Source organism: Pungitius pungitius, chromosome 20, assembly GCF_949316345.1.
Source record: "Pungitius pungitius chromosome 20, fPunPun2.1, whole genome shotgun sequence".
Lineage (NCBI taxonomy): Eukaryota > Metazoa > Chordata > Actinopteri > Perciformes > Gasterosteidae > Pungitius > Pungitius pungitius.
In genome coordinates this window covers 5,108,956-5,131,912 of record NC_084919.1, presented here as the reverse complement: position 1 = coordinate 5,131,912, position 22,957 = coordinate 5,108,956, and the positions used below count along the sequence as shown (strand labels likewise).

Genomic DNA, 22,957 nt, shown 5'->3' with positions numbered 1-22,957 from the left:
ACAGCTTGTCAACGAGCCACCCGCTGATCCAGGGCTGTTTAACCCACGCTGCCTTGCTCACAGCTGTTAGTGGGCAGAACAGTACCGTAGACCCTGCTAGTAGTAAAGCTGAACTCTGAAATGATTAGCGCGTTTCAAGCAACAAACTACATACCAATGGCCGAAAACTCTGTATTCATGTAATGTCATCTGTATTCTTCTACTGCATGTGCTAACGGGGAAATGCTTTAGAAACACGGTTACAATAAAACAGTACGTTTAGTTTAGTCTATCTTTAGATATACATATGCATACAAATGCAAATTTTGTTTAAAGATAATGGTTAATTAATGATGAATTAAACAGCACCATGATCCTCATAATGAAAGTGTCAGCGAGTGGCCGGTGATGGTAAAGTCTAACAATACTTGAGTCATTATAATGTGGTTTAATTCTTGTTATAGAGCCTTATGGACACGATGTCGTGCAGAGACTTTACCAACAAACATGGTTCTTTTTTAATAAAACGTAATTCCTGGACTTGACACACGCCGTAGTGGCTTGTTAACAGTGAGTTTTTCTGCTATGTGTTTGAAGACATTACTGACCTGCACCCCCTTTCCCTGTGCCCCACAGCAACACTGTACCCCGACTCTCTTCCCCCCCCCCCACGACCGCTCCTTTGTGGCCTCGGGGATAGCCGCCATACTCCGGCACGGTTGGTCTAGGGTTTCACGCAAAGCTAGGTGCAACGTGAGGATCATTTGTCCTCTGACGGTATCTCCTGGGAGCCAAAAATACAACCCTGCGCGCGTACGCTTTCATACGTGCGTGAGAGGGAAGCCCACGGAGGCCCGTGGCCCTTGATAGCCAGTTTATTTTTAAAAAAGAAAGAAAAAAAAAAGCACCTTGTGGGGTGGAGGTAGCGGGCTGTCACGTTGATCGCTTTCGCAATTGGGCCGAAAAAAACGGAGATTTCTCCCGCGTGAAACGGCAGGATGACATCATTCGCCACCAAGCAGATGAACTGTGTGTTGTTCTGGGAACAGAGTCAACGCCAATGGCGTCCTCGCGTCTTTTTAATTTACTTGTTGGTTTCTAGCGAGGGAGGGCAGGAAGGGGGGGAGGGGGGGTGGTCACAGAGCAGTTCAACCGACAAACCTGGCTGATAAAGGTGAAGCGTGAGCGGTGGGGCGGGTGGGGGCTGGCTGCTGGAAACAGATGCCAAACAGGAACTAGTGTGTTTAACGTCTCCTCTGCAACGAGCTTCCTGCAGGGGGGGGGGGAGGCAATGTGCCCTCGCCCCGACAAACTGCTGCCTCATACTTGACGTCGTCAGCGTGTGACCTACTTTGCTGCTGGGCACGGGGAGAGAAAGTGGAAGAAGAAAAAAAAGGAAAATACAAAGGGGCGCACTGGCTTTTTGTTTGGTTTGGAAAGTAGGCTTCGTGGAATGGCTGAGGGCAGAGGGGCGGGAGGGGGGTGGGGGGGGGGTTGGTTCACAAACGCACAGCGCGAGCTCAAATGTCAACCGAGGGAAGGTCGGGCCTTAAGGCAGACGAGAAAGGAAGCATTTTTGAACACGACCACGGGGAGCAGTGGTCGCCTCTGCGATAAGGTGAAGCAAGAGGGTGAGACGCCACGGGGGAGTAGACGGTGGGGAGGGCCCACCTGCACAAACACAGACCGCACTACAATACGGGTCACACTCACTGACAGTTTGAAAAACAGCCACAGCCACTAAACCCAAACCATACATAGACGTACCTCCCTGGAGATGCCCTCTAGTCTCGCTGCGTACACAAGCGCAAAGCAGACTAGTGCCAGAGACTCATCTACTTCCAAAACACTAACGGCTCGACAAGAACAATGATGAATTCTAATGTGTGTCTAGTGCCGAGTCAGTTGACTTGTTTGAGTTATTCATTTAAAAAAATAAAAAAAACTACCAAGCATTTTGGAAAAAATGAAAAAATACACTCGTTCCTGAATGTTATTTAAAAAAAAAAAAAGGAAATATAAATTTTCAGAGACGAGGAGACGGGGCGCAATGCAAGCGCCATAGGAGCGGCCCGCTGTCATCAGATGAGGGGGCTGAAAGGAGCGGGAACGGCAGCCTGCAGAACACCTCCACGCAGAGGCTCCCCGACTGTCTTCTGCCTGTCCATTCACTATCCACGCAGACCGCACGCACACAGCTTTTCCCATCTTTACGAAACGGCCGGTTTCTATTTTTATTTGAAAATCGATTCCACCTTTCCATACTAGAATTAACGATGGCTGTGCAGAGCTCCGGTGTCTGCTGTGCTAAATTCAGATGAAGGCCATTGACATTGCCCACTGCTAGTTGTTGACATGCAGGGAGTATCGCTGACACGACAGTCCTCGATTCCCACTGAGTCATGGATTATTGTTCTCTCGACAGATCAGTGGCCAGAAAGAAAGAGCGAGATGGCTATTAATCACTGCACCTCCTCTGCTTCTCTCAGGCCGATCGACTTCCACCGGATCCTGTATCTGACAATATGTTCAGGCGTGGGATTGGTTTATAACGTCAGGATGAATTATGGAGAGAGCAACCTTGTATGAAGGATGTCTTTTAAACCCATTTAGGTGATCATCCCTGGTCATGCATTCATTTACGAGAATATGCAAAAACAAATATAGAGATCAAAACCCAATCATCTAGTAGTAACGTCAGCCGGTGTCTCAGATCTACAGGAGCTAAAGAGGCTCCAGGTTCAGAGTCACTGGGTAAATATGATGATTGATCTTAATTTAACATATGGTCTGCATTTACAAAATATATATGTAAAAAATTGTGCATTTTGAAAACATACAGAATGGCCTAATTGGACTTGGATTATACAGTGATAGTACCCAAGAGAAGTGAAAGACATCAAAGAGCTTCCCTCTGTTTCAGAATTGTTAAATATGTAAGGAATGACACTGAAGGCTCTTTGTACAGTGCTCAGCTTGACTCACATTTCCACTGACATTTGTTTTATTACTCATCATGAGCTTATGACCTCCACGCTTCAGCTAGAGTGCGAGCAACAGAGCGACGGGGGTTAGGTGGGGGCTGGATTAGGTCGCCCGGGGCATGGGCGAAGGCGCCGGCCAATGAACTGAGTGTTTGCCGATAAGGGGGGTGGAAGGGGAGGGCCGGCTCACGCGAGACGCATCGGGATAGGTCAGAGGAGAAAACAAGAGGGGAGAGTGGGAGGGAGAGGTGGGACAGTCTGGCCCGGGATGGAAGTGGCTGACTAAGGCCGGGTTCACCGAGTTCAGCTAGTAAATAAGTGACTGACTCCTTCGAGCGCATTCCAGGGCTCCGCCTCACCACCCGCCCCCCACCCCCCCCCCCCCGCCCAGCGTCTTCTCGGGGGGGATTCCTGGGGTTTTCTGGGGCCGCTCTCCGCTCTGCGTGTCAACATTTCCAGGCCCCGCTTGGCATCAGGGAGGGAAAGGGAGGGCACGCCGCTGCGTGGCAGAGTTCACGCTCAGCTGGTTTGCCAGCGGACGAGGAGGGGCGGGGTCTAAAGAAACAACCCTGCCCTCCTCCCCCTCCCCTAGGTCCCCTGACAAAAACATCCTGAGGGTCCCGGCTTAAATCGACTCGCCACGGAAAAATTAGCCGGGCAGCTGTCTGGGGGGGCAGAAACCCAGCACACCGCTGGAAGGAGCGCGGCTTTCACGCTCCCGGCCCGCTCAAATCGCACACCAGAGCAACATCGTTCACAGACGTGGCCCGTCGGTTGTGCGTTCTGATGAACGCACCCCCGAGGCAACGCAGAATCTGGCCGCGGCACCATCTGCCTCGGCTTTTGCTAATCACCTAAGCCAGATGGGTTAGCGGATCTTTAGGAGGCTTGTTTTCCTGCCTCGCACAGAAATGCGCCATATCAGGCCGTAGCATGGAACTGGGACGCAATGCCTTTGAGGGAGGGTTTCAGGTTTGAGAGCTGCTCATACCGCCAACCAAATACCGGAGGGAAATGTCTGTGAAGGGCAAAGAGGCAATAACACTGTGAAGGAGGGAGGGGGGAAAAAAAACCCAGAGCTGTTTGTTCAGTAGGTAGGGCTGAGTTAATGACAAACACATGCACATCTTGACAATTCGTCCACAGCACATTCTCTGTGAAATTTGAGCCTCAGCACATCTGCCCAATATGAAGTCCTCATCTTATTTTTTTTTTTTTTTTTGCCACATCAGGAAGAACGGCACGTTTCGTTTGCTCAGCGGTCCAAATCCTTTATTTTCCCGTGGTAAAAGACTAAATTGAGGTCCCTCACCGCCACGGTCCGCTTGAGTCGGTGAATCCATCATCCTTTTTTTCGTTTATTATTTTACGTGTGACAAAAGTCGTCGCAGCTTTACTTTACTTTTTCGGGTTTCGGCTCGTGTGTTTGAGATCTTGAACCTCGGGCCGAGGAGAGCGGGGTTGTTTTGATGTCCCAGCGTGGAGAAGGGGCTATAGGTCGAGCATTCCTGAGCCGAGGCCTGAAATCCCGAGAGCAGCGCCTGCAGTAGACTAGCTCCAAGACAATGGCGAGAGGTTGAAGGTGAGGAGAGTGGGGCCTTTGCAGCAACTAATATATTCCAAAGACATTTCCAAAGTGCTCGGCCCGCCAATTGCACCACATAATGGTTTCCGTGGAGATGGGTCCTCGGATCCGGGGCTGCGGTACAAAAATGAACAATGACCCCTAACTTCCCCAACGTTACAGAACATTTTTCAGCCGTCTCCAGTCTGCCCCCCCACACACCCCCCCCTGTTCTGTGTCAGAAGGTAAGTAAATGCTGATTTACAGAAAAGAAAATCAGCTTTTGTCCGTGTTCCGTTTCCATCTCTGCTGTTCCCATGGTCCAACTTCCTGAAGCCTTTTTTTGTGCCAGAGGCATCCTTTCAGCCTACGGTCTTGACAACACAGTAGGAATTTGCATGCATCAATAGTTTGGAAGAAAAAACACATCCTTAACAGAATCCAGAAGTCTGCATCTCTTTGGAAGCGTCATTTCCAATTGGTAATGACCCTTCCAAACACTGCCCCGGTTTGTTGGTAAATCTACATTATTGATCCGTAGCAACCCTCCATTCTATTGTCTCTCATGAGCTATTCATGAGGTCTCTTTAATCAATATTCATTTGGCAATTTAACACTTTTCAGTTAATTTCCACTGAATTCAACAATGCATAACGTAGTGCAACAGGAAGACAATACATAGAAGGGAAAAAAAGGAACAAAGGCTGCCTCACAAGTGTATGATGTCATACCAAAAGGGGGAAGCATGGGTGAACTCTGAGTGCCACTTTACCCCATACATTGGTTTGCCACCCACTCCACCCTGTAATACCTTCCTTTCGATGACGGCTGTGTGGACCGAGCCCACAGCTGGGCCTGACATCTCACCCATGGACCCGCTAGTCACAGGCAACAAAGGCTAGATGCCACACTAAATCAAATACTGATTCTAGTGAATGCTCAATGCACAGGTTTGCTCCTCCTCGCTAGTACAACTTAGCTAGGGTTGAACGGTTGGGCAATCACTTTCCTTGCTTAGGGAGGATGTAAGAGATGTCATCATCAGGGTTGTCTTAGCACAACAGTTGATATGTACACCAGAAGGTCCGCGTCACCAACTGTGGTCGGAGTCTGAGCCTCTCTAAGGCAGCGCTTTTCAAAAAAACAGCATCAAAGAGTAACAGCAAGTGTATAGGTGGTGCTGGGGGCTCGCAGAAGTAATGGCTACTTGCAGAGCTATTTCAGGAACTGCTCTAGATGGAGAGCTAACTTAACCACTAATGCGGTGTTCACACAAACGAATACCGACGCCTTCGGCATCTTGATCCCAACGCTGGTGGCACAGTTTAGCACTTTTGTAAGATAAATTGGGCGTGCATCCGACGTAAATATGAAACCTTTCTTTGACTAATTTGATCCTCAAAGTAACTGAAAGTATAAAGAGTTAGAAAGTATGCTCAGTGCCGGGCATATGGGAAGGGGGATGGGTCAAGCAAACACTTTTAATCCAGCGTAAAACCAAAGGTTTAGTGGTTTACATTATGTTGCAATTGGGTAAATAGAAGTTGAATGGAATTCAACTAACCCCTTCTAACCCTGAATAAGTGCTTTTCAGGGTGCTATTAAACAAATATATACATATACACGAGATGAACATACTGAATCTTTATGTATAATAATACATAATCTGATAAATTAGGATACTGTCATCAATACAAAATCCTTTCTTTAGAATCAAACCGATATCCGATGTATTGTTATGTACTGGTGCACCTCTCTCGTGATGCTGATGCGCTGTGGATTTGTCGCTGATCGGATATCAGGGTTAACACATTTTAGTCAGAGTATTCGTCCACTCCTTCGCGGAGCCGTTTGAGCCACGGCACAGCAGGGTTGAATAAAAGGGGATGATGCAAACAAAGCTAAAAAGCTTCAATAATCTCCTCTGTTTTGCCCTCCCTCACCACGTAAATCAGATGGCACAACGTGCACGTTTACAGTAAATACTGGCGCTCTAATGTGTAGCACTGAGACGCAAGACAACCCCCATTGACACACATAGCAGCATTGAAGCGTATCCAGAGACACAAAAGTCACTCGTGCACAGTTTGACGGTCATTAACTCTCCTCTTCTGTGACCTTCATCGCACAAGGTGGGATGAGTCGTGGTCACCACTGCAGTGTGCAGCCCTGTTTTTACAACGTGCTCACAAGATCGGACTTTGCTGATTTATGTCCTGTGAGACTGTTTTTATAGGCCATAAAAAGCATTAACCCACTGAATGTCCTCCAAACAGTTCAGAGTGGAAAATATTGTGTGAAAAGGGGATGATAGCACCTGTTCCTACAAAGCCTATGCTGCTGTCAAAGAAGAAATGGAATGCAAATCACAAATGAAAAATGTTCCCTTCTCTGAGTGGACTTTACACCTTAGCAGCACTCACTTGGCATCACGTCACTGGCTACCAGCCACGGAGGTAACACCGAACATGATAGTTGCATTATTAGCCACTCCAACTCCCTAATTAGCTCGGATTAAATTATTGATGCGGGATAGGAATGCTTTCTCTCCCCGGGTTCGGTTACACAACAGGAGTCTACAGCCACGCTAGTAATCTGTGATTAGACATAGTTGTGCTTCTGAGCACAGCTAAGTGTGTAATGTTTATAATATTTGCGGTCGGGTGGGATGGTCAGAGCAGCAGGTATTCAGTCAGTAGCATCACTTAAACAAAGTACTGCACAATTTGGAATAAATTACCCGATGACGGCACTACATGCTGCACAAAGCATTACTTTTTTTTATGAAGAAAGCATGAACAATTAGTTGATTAATCAATCAGTCAATACACTGAAAATAATAACTACTTCTGTTTTCCTGAGCTTTAAACTGTAAAAATGAGCGTTCATGTCCAAACTACAATCCACTAAACTATCCACTTACTACCAAAGTACTATCATGTAATGTAATTCGTTTATTTAAAAAATAAATGATAAAGCCATGCGTAAAGACAAAAGAAATCAAAGCATAATTGATGATTTATAAATCATTTTTAGCCAGCAGGTGTGAGGCCGGAGCAGACTATCACCTCTGTGCAGCATACTGAAAGTACCTTAAGGCAACCACTCATGCTGCCATATCATTGCAATGCTAAAAACAAGACTGACATGCCAAAACCAGACTCCCCTGCAGGGCAACTCACTCAGAACATGCATGTGTGAGAGGAGCTAGTTGACGGCACCGAGGCGGCATGGTGAGTAAAGGTCAACGCCATTCAGGATGACGGAAATAAAAACAACCTGGTCTCATCATGCAGATTCAAAAAAAGACTTGGACAGAAACTTGCCTCCTTTCTGTGTTTTTTTTTAAATTCGTCTGTTGCGGGTTTGTCTACTAAAAAGTCCCTTCTGCTCCGAAGTGTGACAGTGGTCTTGGGGCGATCTGGCACGCTCTACATCCCTCCCCCGCTGGCACGAGGGGCGGTGTATTAAAATAAATCTGTGCACACGTCCCACCCCAGCCAGCTCTCTAGACATTACCTTATACAAGGCCAGCCCCGGTGCGCCGTGTCCCATTGCTGGCCCCGGCCTTAACCCCACCCACCTCAGTCCCCCCCCACCCTCCCCCAGCCTTTGGGCCCCCACCTCTCCTGTGTTTCTGTGTACATGATCTCACATGACTCGGCAAAACCCCGGGGCACAGAGTAGGGCTGTCCGGCCCTTTTCAAAAGGGGGAGGAGAAGATTGACTTTGTGGAAAGGGGACCTGGAGTGCTTCCCTCGACTTGGCTCATTTTGCCCCACTTGTCAGGCCTGATGGATTTTGGCTAAAAATAAAAGCTAAAAAAAGGCAGGCGGATTAATGAACTCAGCGGCGCTCCTCCCGGGGGCTAAACCCAGCAGCGACATTTCTCAGAGTCCCCGGGTCCCGGGCCATGGCCGAGAAAGAACAGGGGTCGGCATGCACGGCCCGCACGGGAGAGAGCTTAAACAATACATCCCCTTTTTTAGCGTGCGCGGCCCGAGGAGCAGAGCAAATGCAAGATGAGCCAATCCAGTGAGGAATTCCTGCACCTCCCGCGCCAACCGACTCCTCTCCCCCCCCCCTCTCTCGCCCCGCCCAACTCAACATTCCCTCGCCACATTCATACAAGCAGAAAAAAAGGGAGAAAAAAAAAATATGGAGCAAAACAGAGCAGACGGGATAGAATGGTCAACAACTCAACTCCAGTACGTTGGGCTTTTCCCTCCAGGAGAATAATTACTGATTGTGTGGAATGCTGTTTAACTTTTAACACTCTCTCATCACGCTTCAACCTGTTGAACCTTTGACCGTTTTTCGGTGGTTTTCACCGACTTATAACTACACACACACACACTGTTATTTACCCGCACATGCTCTAAAACTCTTTTTAAAAAGGGTAAACAGGGTTGTTCAAGTAAATTTGGACCTGTCGTTTTCCGCTCTGTAGCCGTGGAAACAATAGAAAGACAATCAGGGCTTTACTGTAACTCGAGAACGTTTCTCTTTTTGCGATCGGATTGAGGGACATCACTAAGGCCATAGTGGAGGATTTGATGTCGCTCCGATTCGGCACGTCACGTCCTTCCCCTAAGACGGCTGGCTTTTCGCCTCACCTGCGCGCAAAGCTGCGGAGACCTTTGCCGTCTAATTCTGCACGTACTACAAAAGCTTTGGGCAGAGGTTGTTTACGGAGTGACCCCGTGTGAGAGGCTCCTTTAAACATTCCTGTTCCGCTGGCCATGTGGGAAGCTCATACGAGGTCTGCGAGGGTGTTCCAGACCGGCCATCTGGATGCGATCACAGACCGCAAACGCAGATGTAGTGAAAGCGCTCGGTGGCGGCCCGCCTAATGAATGGGGAGAGCACATTCTCAACCCCCTTTGCAACAGGTCAGTGGCAGGCGTGGGCCTCACCTCGCCTCGTGCCACACGCACACACCAAGCGGAGGGCGAGTCGGAGGACTGGCCTCACCTCGCCTCCCGCGCTACCCGAGGGTGTTCCGAAACGTTCCTGCTTCGCCGATACGTGAGACAGCAGGGTTAAAATTAGACTCACCAGCGATGGACGGGGCAAGGGCTTGGTGACTTCAGTGTAGCGCTCTTGGTTTACACTCGAAAATGGAGGCCAAGGAAGGCTCCTGCGACTCCTGCAACAAAGGCAGCCACTTCTTTTCTCGTGGGCACTTAAAGATTCTGACATGGGATCGGAAAGGATTTGATGCGGCTCGGAACTTGTGAACAGAGAGAACCCGACATTCACACGCACGTCAAAGCCAAGAGGGGGGAGGGGGGTGGGCTTCAAAGACCCTCATGGTATGTGAGGCATGAATGATCGGCCCAAAGAGACCACCTCTCTCTTTTCAGAGGGGGGTGGGGGGGGGGTATTTCTTTTGTTTTGATGCAACTGCACATGGCGCACCACGAAGAGGATCGTCATGACATTGTATCATGCAGGAAGAATCCGAGGAGAAGAGCTGCAAGCTTTTCCAAACCGTGGTTAGCTGTGCATCAATCAGGGCCCGTTGGGAGAAGAGGGGAACTGGGAGGAAGGGAAGTTCCTGAAAGCCCCTTGTTTTGGTGTTGCAACGCCGCTCGACTTAATCTGAGAATCAGACGTCCGAATCGGGCTCCAGAGGTGGTCTTTCGCTGCAGGTTAGAGCTAAAAATTGCATGTGGGGAGGGGACCATAAAATGTAGTAAACTGTCATTTTTTTCCACCGCCAAATTCCTTAAGATTCAATGTTTTCCCCTTTCTTGAAACATATTTATGGCAGAGGTACCGAAAACAGCAGCATTTCTTCATACAGAAATAATTGATTCAAGAGACATTCCGGGAGTATAAAAGGGAATCGTTTCTCCCACTCTGTGTCAGAAGTGCATGCAACATGCCTCAGGGTGACAGGAACAATGGCCTCTTTCACTGCCGTCGCCAGGCTGGAGATGGGGAGGTGCATCATGGGAAGCAGACAGGCAGGACAGGCTCAGGGAGGTCTTGCACAAACCCCGGCAACAAGCGGCTTCCCGATATGGGCCATGATGTGAGAGTCGGTGCGCGCTTTGTGAAATAACACGCTGCCGAACAAACAGGCGGATCACAAGACACAACGGGTCACCTGTTTCATTCCTGGTAATATTTCTCAGGTGCATAACGCATTTGAAATGCGTTAAAACGGTTTCTGTGCTAACATTGAAAAAAAGCGCACCTGCAGAAATTCAAGCCAATGGCTTCAGGAAATATCCTTAAATCACTTATTATTCTTAAGAACATTGCAAGAATGCGGGATCCCTTTAAGCCTGTATTGTATAAGAAAGAGAGAGTTTGTTTTACAGGCTGTTTCTTTCCATTGTTTTAGTAACAGGAAGCAGGAAGTCATTCAGGATTTGAGAATCCTTCTTGAGACATTTCTTAAACCCTAAGGTAGAAGATTTAAGAAATATGAAAATTGGAATTAAATTCACGTAACTGTTACATTGTGTAACAGTGCTTACATCAGTTGAAATGAGCCCTGACTGTCTGTGCCACTTGTTCAGAAAAAAAGATGGGGACTGCCAGAAACCAACATGGCAACGGCCCAACAAAAAAAAAGGTGGTGTGGCTGGAAGCCAAGATGGTGATGTCCAACAAGCCAAACTCAATGCATCAAAACCATATTCCACAAACCAATGGGTGGTGTCGCAACCTTCTATACAGACTATAAGCCAACTGAAAAACACTAGTATTGTGGGAGCTGTCCTGAAATGTCTTGCTTTCCGGAAAGTCAATGTCAGCCAAATAAGAATGAAAAAACAAACAAGGAGTTGGCATCAATACAAATATTACTGATTTCTCAGTGTAAGTGATTTATAATTTCCAATACACGCTTGTTCACAGTTGAAAGTACACGTTTTATTGGCCTGAGCAGCACGCCGTAGCTGAAAGTAAAAGTCTCCACGTCGAGCCAGTCTCAGGGCGCGCCGCACGCATGCCAGCGCTCCACGTGGTCCGCGATTAGTACTCTGCCAACTTGTACTCTTACTACAGCAGCTTTATCCACACCTCTACATGTTAAGCCCCAAACTCCTCGCCTATCAGCCTAACAGCTCCGGGACAAAGAATGCCTTTGTGCTTCAGGAGAAGACTCAAGAAAAGGCGGGATAAGAGTTTTGACTTCATATACACACGAGAGCTGCCATAAAGAGATCTGTGGGCAGCTTGTCACCTTAGAGTTATGGTTTCCCTTTTAACGAGCACATATTCAAGGGCATATCTTGCCAGGGATCTAGTATTGGGGGGTTAAAAATGTAGTTTTCCTTCGTTATTACGAGTTTTAATGGCGGCAGGGAGGCTCACTGAAAGATTTACGGGCACAGGAGTGAACAAAAAACACAGTCGAACCAATTATGGTTGGGTATTAAGTCTTCTACAGCTGCTATTCTAGCACCTGCAAAGGAAGTCAGAATAGGAAGCTTTGTTTCCTTTGCAACAGTTAGTTATAAATGGAAATGCACACAATCTATCAGTTTGGACCAGTGCGGTTGTCGCTTTCTGCAGTATTATCCGAACTTGAGGATTATCTGTTTGATTGGGAAAAATGGAATTTTTTTTTTGTTGCTATACTTCTAAACGGAAATGAAAGCAAAGCATTACTTTCCAACAACAAAAAAGGTAAAAAGAATTTGTTGCTTTGGAATTTGTGTCAGACAATTTAAGGAAATATGGATTGTGTAGCAATCAGCCTTCAGGGCTGCTTTGTGTGCGCGTGTCACAAATGTTTGCCTCGGCTTCACTCTGTGTAACCACAACCGGAAAAAATAAAAGAAACAAACTTCCTGCCCACAGAAAATAACGTATTAACGTAGAACAAACAGAAAGTTGAGAGCATGCAGTGTTACTCACAGACTTGTCCTTCATCCTCGGATGGCGATTAGTGATCATTTATCCTGGGTACACTGACACATTGACATCACTGTCAGTCAGTAAGACGCAGGTACATGACTGGTCCACGGGGGCGGTGAGGAGGGGTGGGGGCAGTCCTGCAGAGTGAAGGCAGAGCGTCCTATCATCCACAATTACCCATGCATATCTCACAAAAAACTGCAGGCTAAAGTAAAACGTTTTGAAAGTGAGCATTACGCCATGATTGATAATATAAATATATAATATGAATACTTGCATTTATATTTATGAAGCAAATATAAGTATAATATTTCAAGTTTCTTATCAAGGCCAGACAGTGGACAAAAAACTGATGTGAAGCATTGAAGAACAAGCTAAAACGAAGCATTTTTATTTCAAGGTCATTATAATAGTCATTTTATATTCTTGCATGAATATACAATTAAAGTAAAAAAAATAATTTGAATCCATGAACTTATCATTTATTTTTGTAAATAAAAATAGAAAATAACAAAAAACATTTAAGTTTTTTTAAACTTTCTTTAACTTAATTTACTTTTCATTTTATTTGCAAATTTAAGTTATTTTGTAAAATTATTAGAAACCTTAATGATAATATGAATATCATCTAATGGTCTTTTTTCATTATGATTATTATATTATTATCATGATAACTGAATAAAAGTTACTTTTTAAATGACCGCCAGTGTTCCCCTGAGAAAATGTAGGTGTTTCGGCTCATTTGGTGTTAGTTGAGATGCCTCACTGGGTCTCATTCCAACCGTAATTCATGAAACATTGACAGAAGTGGAATCAGTGTTGAAGACGAAACCTGCCAGAGTCTGCCGTGATGCCTTTGGGTCTCAACTGCATTAAGAGCTAACGTGTGGTTAAAAGTAAATCTTTCACTTTCAAAGCCGTTGCAACAGTAATATCTGGATGTGTGGAAAAAGCCGCAATGGATGAGCCTGTTTGTGGACTGGTAACTGGATGAGTTGGCCTAACATAAACTTGCCTCTCTTACATTCAGCCATCAGAATGAGACTGAGCAGCACTTGCTAGGGGAACCAATTTGCTTGCTCCCCCTCCAAATACGACCGCTGAGTGAGATGAAAAGGGAAGCCGCGCTACTGTAATCCGTCTAAATGGCCGACTCCTGCGTCCATTCATGCAGCCATGACTACTGATCCCTGCTCTCACTGCCTCTGTCCCCGTGACTGCCTTTGTTTTCTCCATCATTGCGACTCTTTCTTTTTGTGGAAACTTCAAAAAGACAAATACATTTTCTTAATAGCAATAGAAATATCAATAGTATTTCCGTTAGCATAGAAAGAGTCCCCTTTAGGAAGCTGGCCACCATGTTTCTACAGTAGCCCAGAAGGGACAAACCAAACTATGGTTCTCAATAAGGACAATTATGCTTTAACAGTTTTTAGATTGAAGTTTTCCTGCACATTTGTCACACGGGAAAAGATCAACAAACCTATCGCTAGAAGCCACCAATTCCCAAATACACTATCTTTAAAATATAAAGATTTTACTGGTACGTCTGTAGTACTGAGTTCAATTTCACGGGGAATTACTTTGTATCAAATTTAAATGAGCGGCGTGACAAAACATTTATATCTCCCCTTAGAGGCTGGCTGTTGTTTTATGAGGCGTTTGAGTTCATTTCCAGTTGAGTTTAGTAAGAGCTGAGCGCATATTGCAATGCCAACATCACAGTTGATCGTGGTAAACAGTACAATTATGATTTGACTGTTACCACCATTCAATGAATTGTTCGGCACCAACGCCTCTGACTGGTGTCAATAATAATGCAATGACTGACCACAATGTTTCTAGCAAGTTTTTGAGAAAACTGTTTACATGTGTCAAGTTCACAAAATAGAGAGCAAAATTGAATCTGGCAAACTTTAAAGCAAGTAGGGTAACAAACACAAACACACACACACACACAGTCTGATCTGATTTTCAACAATGAGGAAAAAATACATTCTAAAATTCACCATCAAAATGAAACAAGGGCGTGGAGGGGGGCGGCTCGTTTTGACATGCTTGGCTGATGTGGCTCAGTATCAACAGCGGACTGTCCACATATTCAACACGTTGACCTTTCAACCATCTGCCCTTAATGACAGGGTGGACGTCATGTGACCGCTGTAGGTACACAACAACAGTCTGCTGCTCCAGTGTTAAGCCCGTGCGGGTCATTCAGGTTCACACTGCAGACTCCCCACTGGACTCATACTGACTGTATTATACTATACTATTTTTTTTTAAGCCTGTCTTTATTACTTGAGGTGTTGCAAGAATCAGTAATTGATGGCTATCAGATGTCAACATCCGTCTTCTTACGCCTGTAAAACTGTGCTCTGGGGTCACTTCCTCCCGTTGCTCGGGATTACATTCTAACACCTCTTGTCGACAAGCAAGCGAGCAGATGGAGCGGGAAAATTCGTTTTTTGATATATGGCGAAGGGATGAGGCTTTTAATGATTTCTCCCTTTGCAAATTGTTACATATCCACTAACGCCATTTCCTTGAGTACAATCATTTCCTCAGTTACAATTTAAAAAAAAGGGAACTCCAAGGATGTCAGGACATCAGCATGGAAGGGCCGGATCGTGGCTCAAAAACAAAAATAGAGCCAGTGGGAGATTTTGTTCTAATAACGATCAATCAAAGTATGATGGAACTGCCTCAAGCACGGGGGCCGAGGAGACTTATAATTGTTACGTTTATACGGACTCATTCCCTTGAGATCAAAAGGATGAAATCAGCATAAACCCACCCGGGCACACGTTGCTCCCTCACGAGAACGGCTCTGCGCGTGGACTCCACCCAACGCATGGACTTTCATGTTTTCCATTCCACATCTGTGAGTGCGCAACTAATGGAAAACCCATCGGGGTAAACGTCATGGGGTTTTTTTTTTTAATGCTTTTTTTAATGCTTTCATTTCACTGCTTTCTTATTCAGAAATAAATCTTCCCCTTTCTTGCCCCCTTGTCCTGTGCCATTATCAGAGCAACAAAACACCATAATTGGGAAAAGTACAAGGCACAGCGGAGCGGAGCGCTCAGACGGGATCTCAACCTATGACCGACCGCCTGCTCTGAAATGGCAGGAAGCCACCGCCGGCAAATCCTGCTGATCTGGATGTGAGCTTAGTGTTTTACAGTAGAGCACGGGGGGGGGGGGGGGCTCAGTACAGGAAGCGGGCACATTATTGCACGTCCACACCCACAACACCCCCCCCACACACACACACACACACACACAACGACGCAAAGCCCCCTCCCAACCACCTGTGCAGCTATCACAGGATGTCCCCCCCCCCAAGCCTCTTCTCTTCCCTCCCTCACACACACACACACTCCTCCACAGCTGCACTTCTTCACCAAACCGCACACTGCACACACTCTGTTGTTTCACACTCTGCTGCTTTGGCATCGCCAGGTAAGGAGATATGATTTGAATTGTCTCAAAAACTCACTAACAAGAAAACAGAAGAAAAGAAAAGTCAAAATTCACCTTTCACACCGTGCAGATTCTCAATAGTATGAACTTTGCATCTTGCTGTTATTGTTTTTTTGTTTAATCTTGTAAGTTCTAATCTAAATGATAATACTTATAATACTTAAGTATAAGTATTTTTAACCACTCAACACAACAAGACAGTTCTTTTGTAAAATAGGCCCAGTTTGGTTGGTTTGAGGAAACAAAAGCACTGGGTTACATTTACGTTGCAGAACGTACCTGGTTAGTTTGAGGCAAATGTTTAGATCAGGTTAAAATAAGTGCTTGTTTCGTAACTCAAGTTCCATACGCGCGTTAATGTGTACTTGGAAAAAGTTAACTATTTATGATTTGATACCAATACAGTCATAAACCGTTATACAGAAATCTCACAGACAGATATCTCCAAACCAGAAGAGATACAAAAACATAAACATGAAGTGAGCGTACGGCTCGTGTGGAGCAGAGTAGCATCTCATGTTTTTGTCCAGTTTGCAATTGTGCATGTGGGATGGGAGCGTTGGCATCTTTCCGCGGGGTGTGATGTGCTAACCAGGGAAGACAAATCCATCTCCGGAGGAATTCTGACGGAAAAAACAAACAACGGTCCTGCCGCTGTGATGGTCCAAGGCCCCTCCCCTCCATCCCTAAAGTTATGACCCCACACGCCGTGCCAGGAATCCGCTGATTGTTTGAAATACCTTCCTCTACTCCGAGACGGGATGGGAGGGGCGGTGGAGAGAGGGAGGGAGGGGGGTGGGGGGGGGGGATCTGTGATGTAACTCAGTGAGACTCATCGGAAAACACAGAGAATGACTTTTGGTAGTGAAGTGAGGAATGTTGGGGGAAAGATGTGCCAGATTTAGAGGCCCGAACTGATGGATGAGAAGAGTAAAAATCCCCCCAAAAATACGTTGTCTGATATTCAAAATTGTCAAAAATAAAATGCATCAAACTTGAGATTGGCCGTTTGTTCTTGACTTGTGTGAAAGCTTTATCCAACACCGTTGGGTTCAAATATGGAGGCGCACAGGTAGTGTGTTCAGAATCAAACTAGAGTTTCATGTTTTTTTAATCAATAAATTGATCATTTCATGAATTGCCCAACTGAAAACAGAATAAAACGTGTGGGTAATTCGGGCCACAGGCCTCCACTACATTCTGGGAGCTGGATCATTTTTCACAATCCATCTATAAAAAACAGCCCTTTTTGAAGTTAAACCTCTTCAGCGGGGTTTGATTAGTGCAACAGAATTGAGTTGAAGTAAAGTTAGAACCTTCCTTCATTTGAAGCAGGTTTTTCCTTGTTCAGAGCAGTAGAATTAGTTATGGTGGCAATAGTTGCATTAATCCAAACCACATTTACACTGTTTTCCTCTACCTTCACGGAACGCCACTTTACACAGAACCCATTCTTCTAAACTGCCTCCACAGCTACTAATCCTCCCTCCCTCCACCCGCTCTCCACCCTCTGCCAGTGCAAGCTATACGCACCAGATGTGCATCATTCCCTCAGCTAGGTGTGTTTTGCACGGTTGTAAAGTTGCGGACGAGCGCACAGCGGGCTGCTAAAGGGCATCGACTCAAGGGTTCAGAGGGCGAAGGCGGCGGTGGGACACGTCCGTGAGATCACAGGGGGAGGGGGGGGGGGGGAATTGCGTTTCTTGGTCATTTATTGCCGGCGACACACAAACACGCACGGACAAAAAAAGAGGAACCCCAAACAAAACAAGCCTTTGGTGTTTTGGATCGGAGAGTTTCTGGTCATGGTGGTGTTGCATGGACGCCTCACGCTGGCAGCCGGCCAGTCCAACATGCCTTTGTGCTGACGTGGGAGAGCTATGGGAACGTGTTTTTTTCGTCGGAATTGGGATGTTTGAGCTGAGCTGGTCTGGTGGGGGTTAGTCAAACATCGCCAGTGATTCAAACAGTCCATTTAATGATCACTTTTTTGTTTGTTTGTTTGTTTATTCCCCCGGAAAGAGGTTTCGCTTTTGTTTTGCACGACAACTCGTCGGCAGCGTTTAGTAAAGACCAGGGAAAACGATGCGGGGTTTTCGGGCACCTTAAGGGCTGCTGTGGCCTCGCAAAGTGATCATTCCATCCAATCCCACATCCAACTGCAATTTCATGAATCATTAGCTCATAAGTGCTCGGTTACTTTCTGAACACAAGCGGCTCTTTTCGCCATCGCTGTTTCAATTAGCTTGATAGGGGCGAGGGGGTGGGGGGGGGGGGGGGGGCGTATCACCATGGGCCTCCGTAGAAAGCTGTAGACCTGGACGCTAGAGTTCAGGGTGGAAAGCATGAGGCGGGAGGGGGTGTGTGTGTGGGGGGGGGGGGGTTGGCAGGGGTCACATAGAGGGGATCCTGTTGCCGTGTGGGATTTCAGCTGCGGCTGGGAACCCTGAGGGACTCATTATGTCAAGATCCCCAAAACAGCTTCACTCAGACTGGGACACGTTCCCAAGCCGAGCTCAACTCGTTATATAAGAACAACATCATGACTTGTCTTTTCTTTAAAGAAAAAAAACAAAGGACTTTAGCTGGGTCTTGCCTCATATATTTTCGGTTGACTTGCAGTTTTGACAGAATGTTGAAATGGGGGAAAAAGGAAGTTTTTTGTGCATAGTTTGTATTGTTATTATTGTGAATGCTGTTGGAGTTTTTAGGAACTTGGGGGAAGTTTTATTAGAATCTGCTCTGTTAGCTTCCCGTACTCCAGTATTTTAAGACTTATTTGGCTCATTTTAAGCCAACGAAATGAAAATAATAAATAGAACAATGATGTGATTTGTGTGTTTAAAAGCCTTTGAACTTTCGATAACACTTTCTATGTACATAATGAATAATACAACATTATAATCTTTTTTTGTTGATTATCATCACCATTAAAGACACCACAATGTGGGATTTCATGTTATGTCATGTCTGGCTTCAAGTAAAGCATAAAATATAATGTGTGGCCCTGATCTAAACCCACATAACTAATGTGACTTTGGAAAGGGCCGCGTCATGCCCATTTTAATATTTAAGTAGTAGAGTAATGTGGCCCAGATTAATATGATCAAATATTTGAACAAAGTTGACCCCAGAGACAGAACCGCCGCTGGCTGCAGTCAGTTGGATCGGAGAGAGAGAACAGAAGGCTAGCTAGCTGCTAGGCTACTTCAAGCTCAACATCGCCCAGTCTGAAGAGGACGGCCACCGTGTACCGAACATCCGGGCTCAATGTCGGGAGATTGTTGGATCTTGAAACACATCTGAGAGCACAGCAAAGTGCACGAGGACAGCAGGAAGAGGCGCTAGTTCAACACCTTCCACCAGGGGGAGTTCTGCTTTGGAGATGATCACGTGTGTAGCTTTGTTTTTAAAAAAAAGAATACAAGTATCGAAAGTACATGCATTCTGAAGTGATTACTTGTTAATTTATAAGATTTAGTCTTTAGAAGAAAAACTTGTAATCACGATTCATACATTTCAAAATGTGCTTCTCATTAGTTAGTTTTTCTTAATCGATTGACAGCCCTAGTTTTTTTCATTATGTTTTTATACATTTAGTGGTATATATGAATTATGCAAAAACGTTCACATTAGATATGGATTTAATCAAATGCCTTCACCTAAAGTAAGGATTTTGTTGTCCAAGTCTACTAAGAAGTAATGCTGAAATATCCTAAGAAAACCTACTTCTAGGTGGGCAGATAAAGAATGACTGGTCCACAATGGAGTATTCTCTATGCAGGTATCAGCAGAGCAACGTGTGATCAGTTCGGTCCAAATCAAATCAGTTTTCCGACAAAATTTTGTTTAAGCTAAATGTTAAATGTCTGCCACATGGGAACATAAAAGGATTGCACTAACTCACTGACACAATGAACCACCGGGCCATTGCAGGGACGAAAAGATACAAGAAAGTGATATAAGCCTACTGTATCGATCATCTACGGGCGGGAATTCAAAATGCCCTTTAAATTCCCGCCTTTACGGACGGACAAAGAAATCTGTGATTCATGATGCAGGGAAAATAAATACCACTGATTATTTCCAATGGCAAGCCATAAGAGGGACAAACAACAACATGAAGTGGCATTTTTAGCCCGACTGAGTCACTGTGGGCTCTACACACTCCTGGACCCCCCCCCGCCCTTACAATATGCGAGGGATTGCCACGCATGAGAAAATAAATAAATAAATAAAGGCATCGGTGCTACTGTACAGAACAAAAGACTCTCCCCCCCCCCCCCCCCCCCCCCCGCGTACAAACTGCGCATGAGTGCTGCCTGCTACACGCACGTGTTGCGAAAGCAGAACCGTGCCACGGAACAACCGATCATGTTGTCAACCCCCCCACACCCCCCCATTCTTATTTTTGTGACTACGACACCTCGTTAGAGGTTTCGCTAAAACCCGTGCGACATTATTGCGGAGTAATGGCAGCGGCGAAACGGTGATGCTGCGACCCCCCTCAGCACGGTGCCATCATCACCACCACCACCATCATCATCATCATCGCGTTGCATCAGCACAAACAGACAAAGAGGCTGCGATGCCCTGAATGTCGCTACCCCCCCCCCCCCCCCCCGCGCAAAACGCTGTATCACCGCATTAAATGGCAGCATCACTCTCCTCTCCCTTGTGATTTAGGGCACACGTGGCGGTCAAACAATACTATTAAAACAATTGCATTTGTGTGCAGACGGGCTGTCGTTTGTAATTACCCGGGAGTAAACACAGCGGAGCAAAACTTTGTTAAAACAAACAAACACACGTTATTAATGGCCCGAGTGAGCCAAAAATGGACATTTGTCATTTAAACGGAAAAAAAAATGTACAATTGAATTGTAATAGCTTGACGCATCGCGGAATGATTCCAAATGCCACCAGCGGCTCCTGCACAGAATGACAGGGACTGACTAAGCGGCTCTGCTGCAGCACACCGTCCACATGACAATGCAGGACCGCGCGCAAAGGCGCAGCTGTTTGTACACAGTCACCACTTGGTTGATCACACAAAACCAAAACGTGCGGCGTGCTGATGGGAACGCGCTCGTTCCTGTATCGTTCCGTTTTCGCATTCCCAAAGGGTTAACGATAATGAAAATATGGGGGTCTTAAACGACACCGTCGTGGGGTTGAGACGATTCTATTGGCTGTGGACGCAAACAAGGCTCGTCCTTACACAGCAAATATTTGGACGATCCCCCCCCCTCCAAATTGTGGAATAGTAAGCATGTGATTACATCATGTCAGATTGGCAAAGAGCAGAAAAAGTGCAAAGCGTGTCTACAAAAAAATATATATATCAACATTGTATTCAGTCGCGAACTAATTCGGAGACTCCACGTGTACCGAACCAGTGAGGTGTTTAATGACAGTGACTTCTTTTTTTCTTACGAATATGTTGGGTTTTTTTTGTCGTAGTAGTGGCGGCGCGCGTGACCCTTCTCCCGGAGCACGGACGCGTCTCCTCGGCTCAAGACCCGGAGAAAAGGCAGCGCAGTGACTCAAAGCACAACAGGATGTGGCTCCCGAACCCCGCGTTCACACCCCGATACACGCTCCGTATTTCAACATTCGCACCGCCGCCAAAAGAGCTTTCAAGAGGCACGCACGCGGTCTTCACCCCCCCGTTATTTATTTGTACCCGTACATACCCCGTTGAGGGGGACTCCCCTGGCTGGAGCCCACCGCTGCGACACTTATGCAAGTTTGCAATTCGGCTACGAGCGCGTCAACGCGAGACCTGAGATTTGACAAACCGTTTATTCACTCACACACATACACGCGCACACGGACAAATATCGCTCAGAGAGAGAGAGGAGCGTGCACGGCAACTCACCTTTTTTACTTCCTATTCTGCTCGTATCCCAGCGCTTTTGTCCCTTTCCCACACAAGTTCTTTCACATGATGACCCGCTTTGTTGCTTCCTCAAAGCCTCCCGGGAAGCAGATTTAGGTGATTTCTTCTATGAAAAAACAACGTCTGTGTGACTCCACGATCTGTTGTTGCCTCTGCGTGTACGACGGCCCGCGCGTGCACGTTCGCGTGTGTCTGTGCGTGCGTGTGTGTGAAGCGTGCGTGGTGAGGCAGCGCGGCGTGCCGCTCCGTCTCCGCTGTTTGTTACACTCGACTGGAACGCCTACTCTCTGCCGCTACATTGTTGACATTCGGCCGGTGACGTCACTCCATCCCCTCATTCACAACATCGTGGCGGCTTTGCCGTTGGTGACCGCGCGGGGCGCGCGCGTACTCCCCGGATCGTGCGCAGCGGCGCTTGGTGAATCGCACTAGTGGCTGCTCGCTCGAGTCCCCGCCCCACCCACCCCCCCCCCCCCGTACGCGCTGGTTCGGCGGCTTAAAAGCCCCCCCCACCACAACCCCTCCTCCACCTCTTTCACCACCTCCACCACCGCCTCCTCTTTCTCTCGGTGCACAAACACACACAGCAGGAATATGATGGTGAAAGATGGCATACACGGCGTTTGTTCACAACCTGCAGATGTAAACGTGAAGAACATTTGTCCTATGTTTAGCTACATTTTTGTATACGTGTGTGTCCACATACATATATACACACAGTGCAGCCTGTGAAAAAGCCCGCTTTGTGGAGATTTAAAAAAAATTATATGACACTTTTCTGTCATGAGTGGACACATTTTTCCTAATACTGTCTCATCCATATTTGAGTAAGAGACACTGAACATGAGACCAATTTGCAATCAAAACGCTTTTAGGCGTGCTTATTGCATCATTATTAGCTTCACACACTTCAATTTTTTGCATTGTAACTAATGTATTTTACAGGTTTTTTTCCAGGAGCGGGGTGGGGGCGGGGAGGGGGGGGGGTTGTTAATGATTCAGCACGATCGCCATGAGCCATTTCTTTTCTATTTTCGCATAAATACGCATGGGACGTATCACACAGTGCTATTTAATGCTGCTGTAATTGGTCGGTGCCTGGATGACTCAGTAATCATGCAGAATGCAGCTCTGTGATGTGTTCCTGTTTACATATTTCACTTACTC

General features: G+C 46.4%; 1 protein-coding gene across 2 annotated transcripts in view; it reads right to left on the bottom strand.

The window, feature by feature from the left end:
• Window positions 1-22,151, bottom strand: part of bach2b (BTB and CNC homology 1, basic leucine zipper transcription factor 2b) — a 68,296-nt gene extending 46,145 nt beyond the window's left edge. Inside the window, exons 1-2 of one of the 2 annotated variants that reach the window (XM_037449285.2) lie at window positions 21,770-22,150; window positions 12,406-12,542 (exon numbers count right to left, since the gene is read on the bottom strand). In XM_037449285.2, the coding sequence (XP_037305182.2) occupies window positions 12,406-12,444 (39 nt within the window). In that variant the 5' untranslated portion in view covers window positions 12,445-12,542; window positions 21,770-22,150. Of the gene's footprint in view, window positions 1-12,405; window positions 12,543-21,769 lie in introns of both variants that reach the window. The other variant, XM_037449286.2, reaches the window with a different exon arrangement.
• Between the last annotated feature and the right edge of the window lie 806 nt (window positions 22,152-22,957).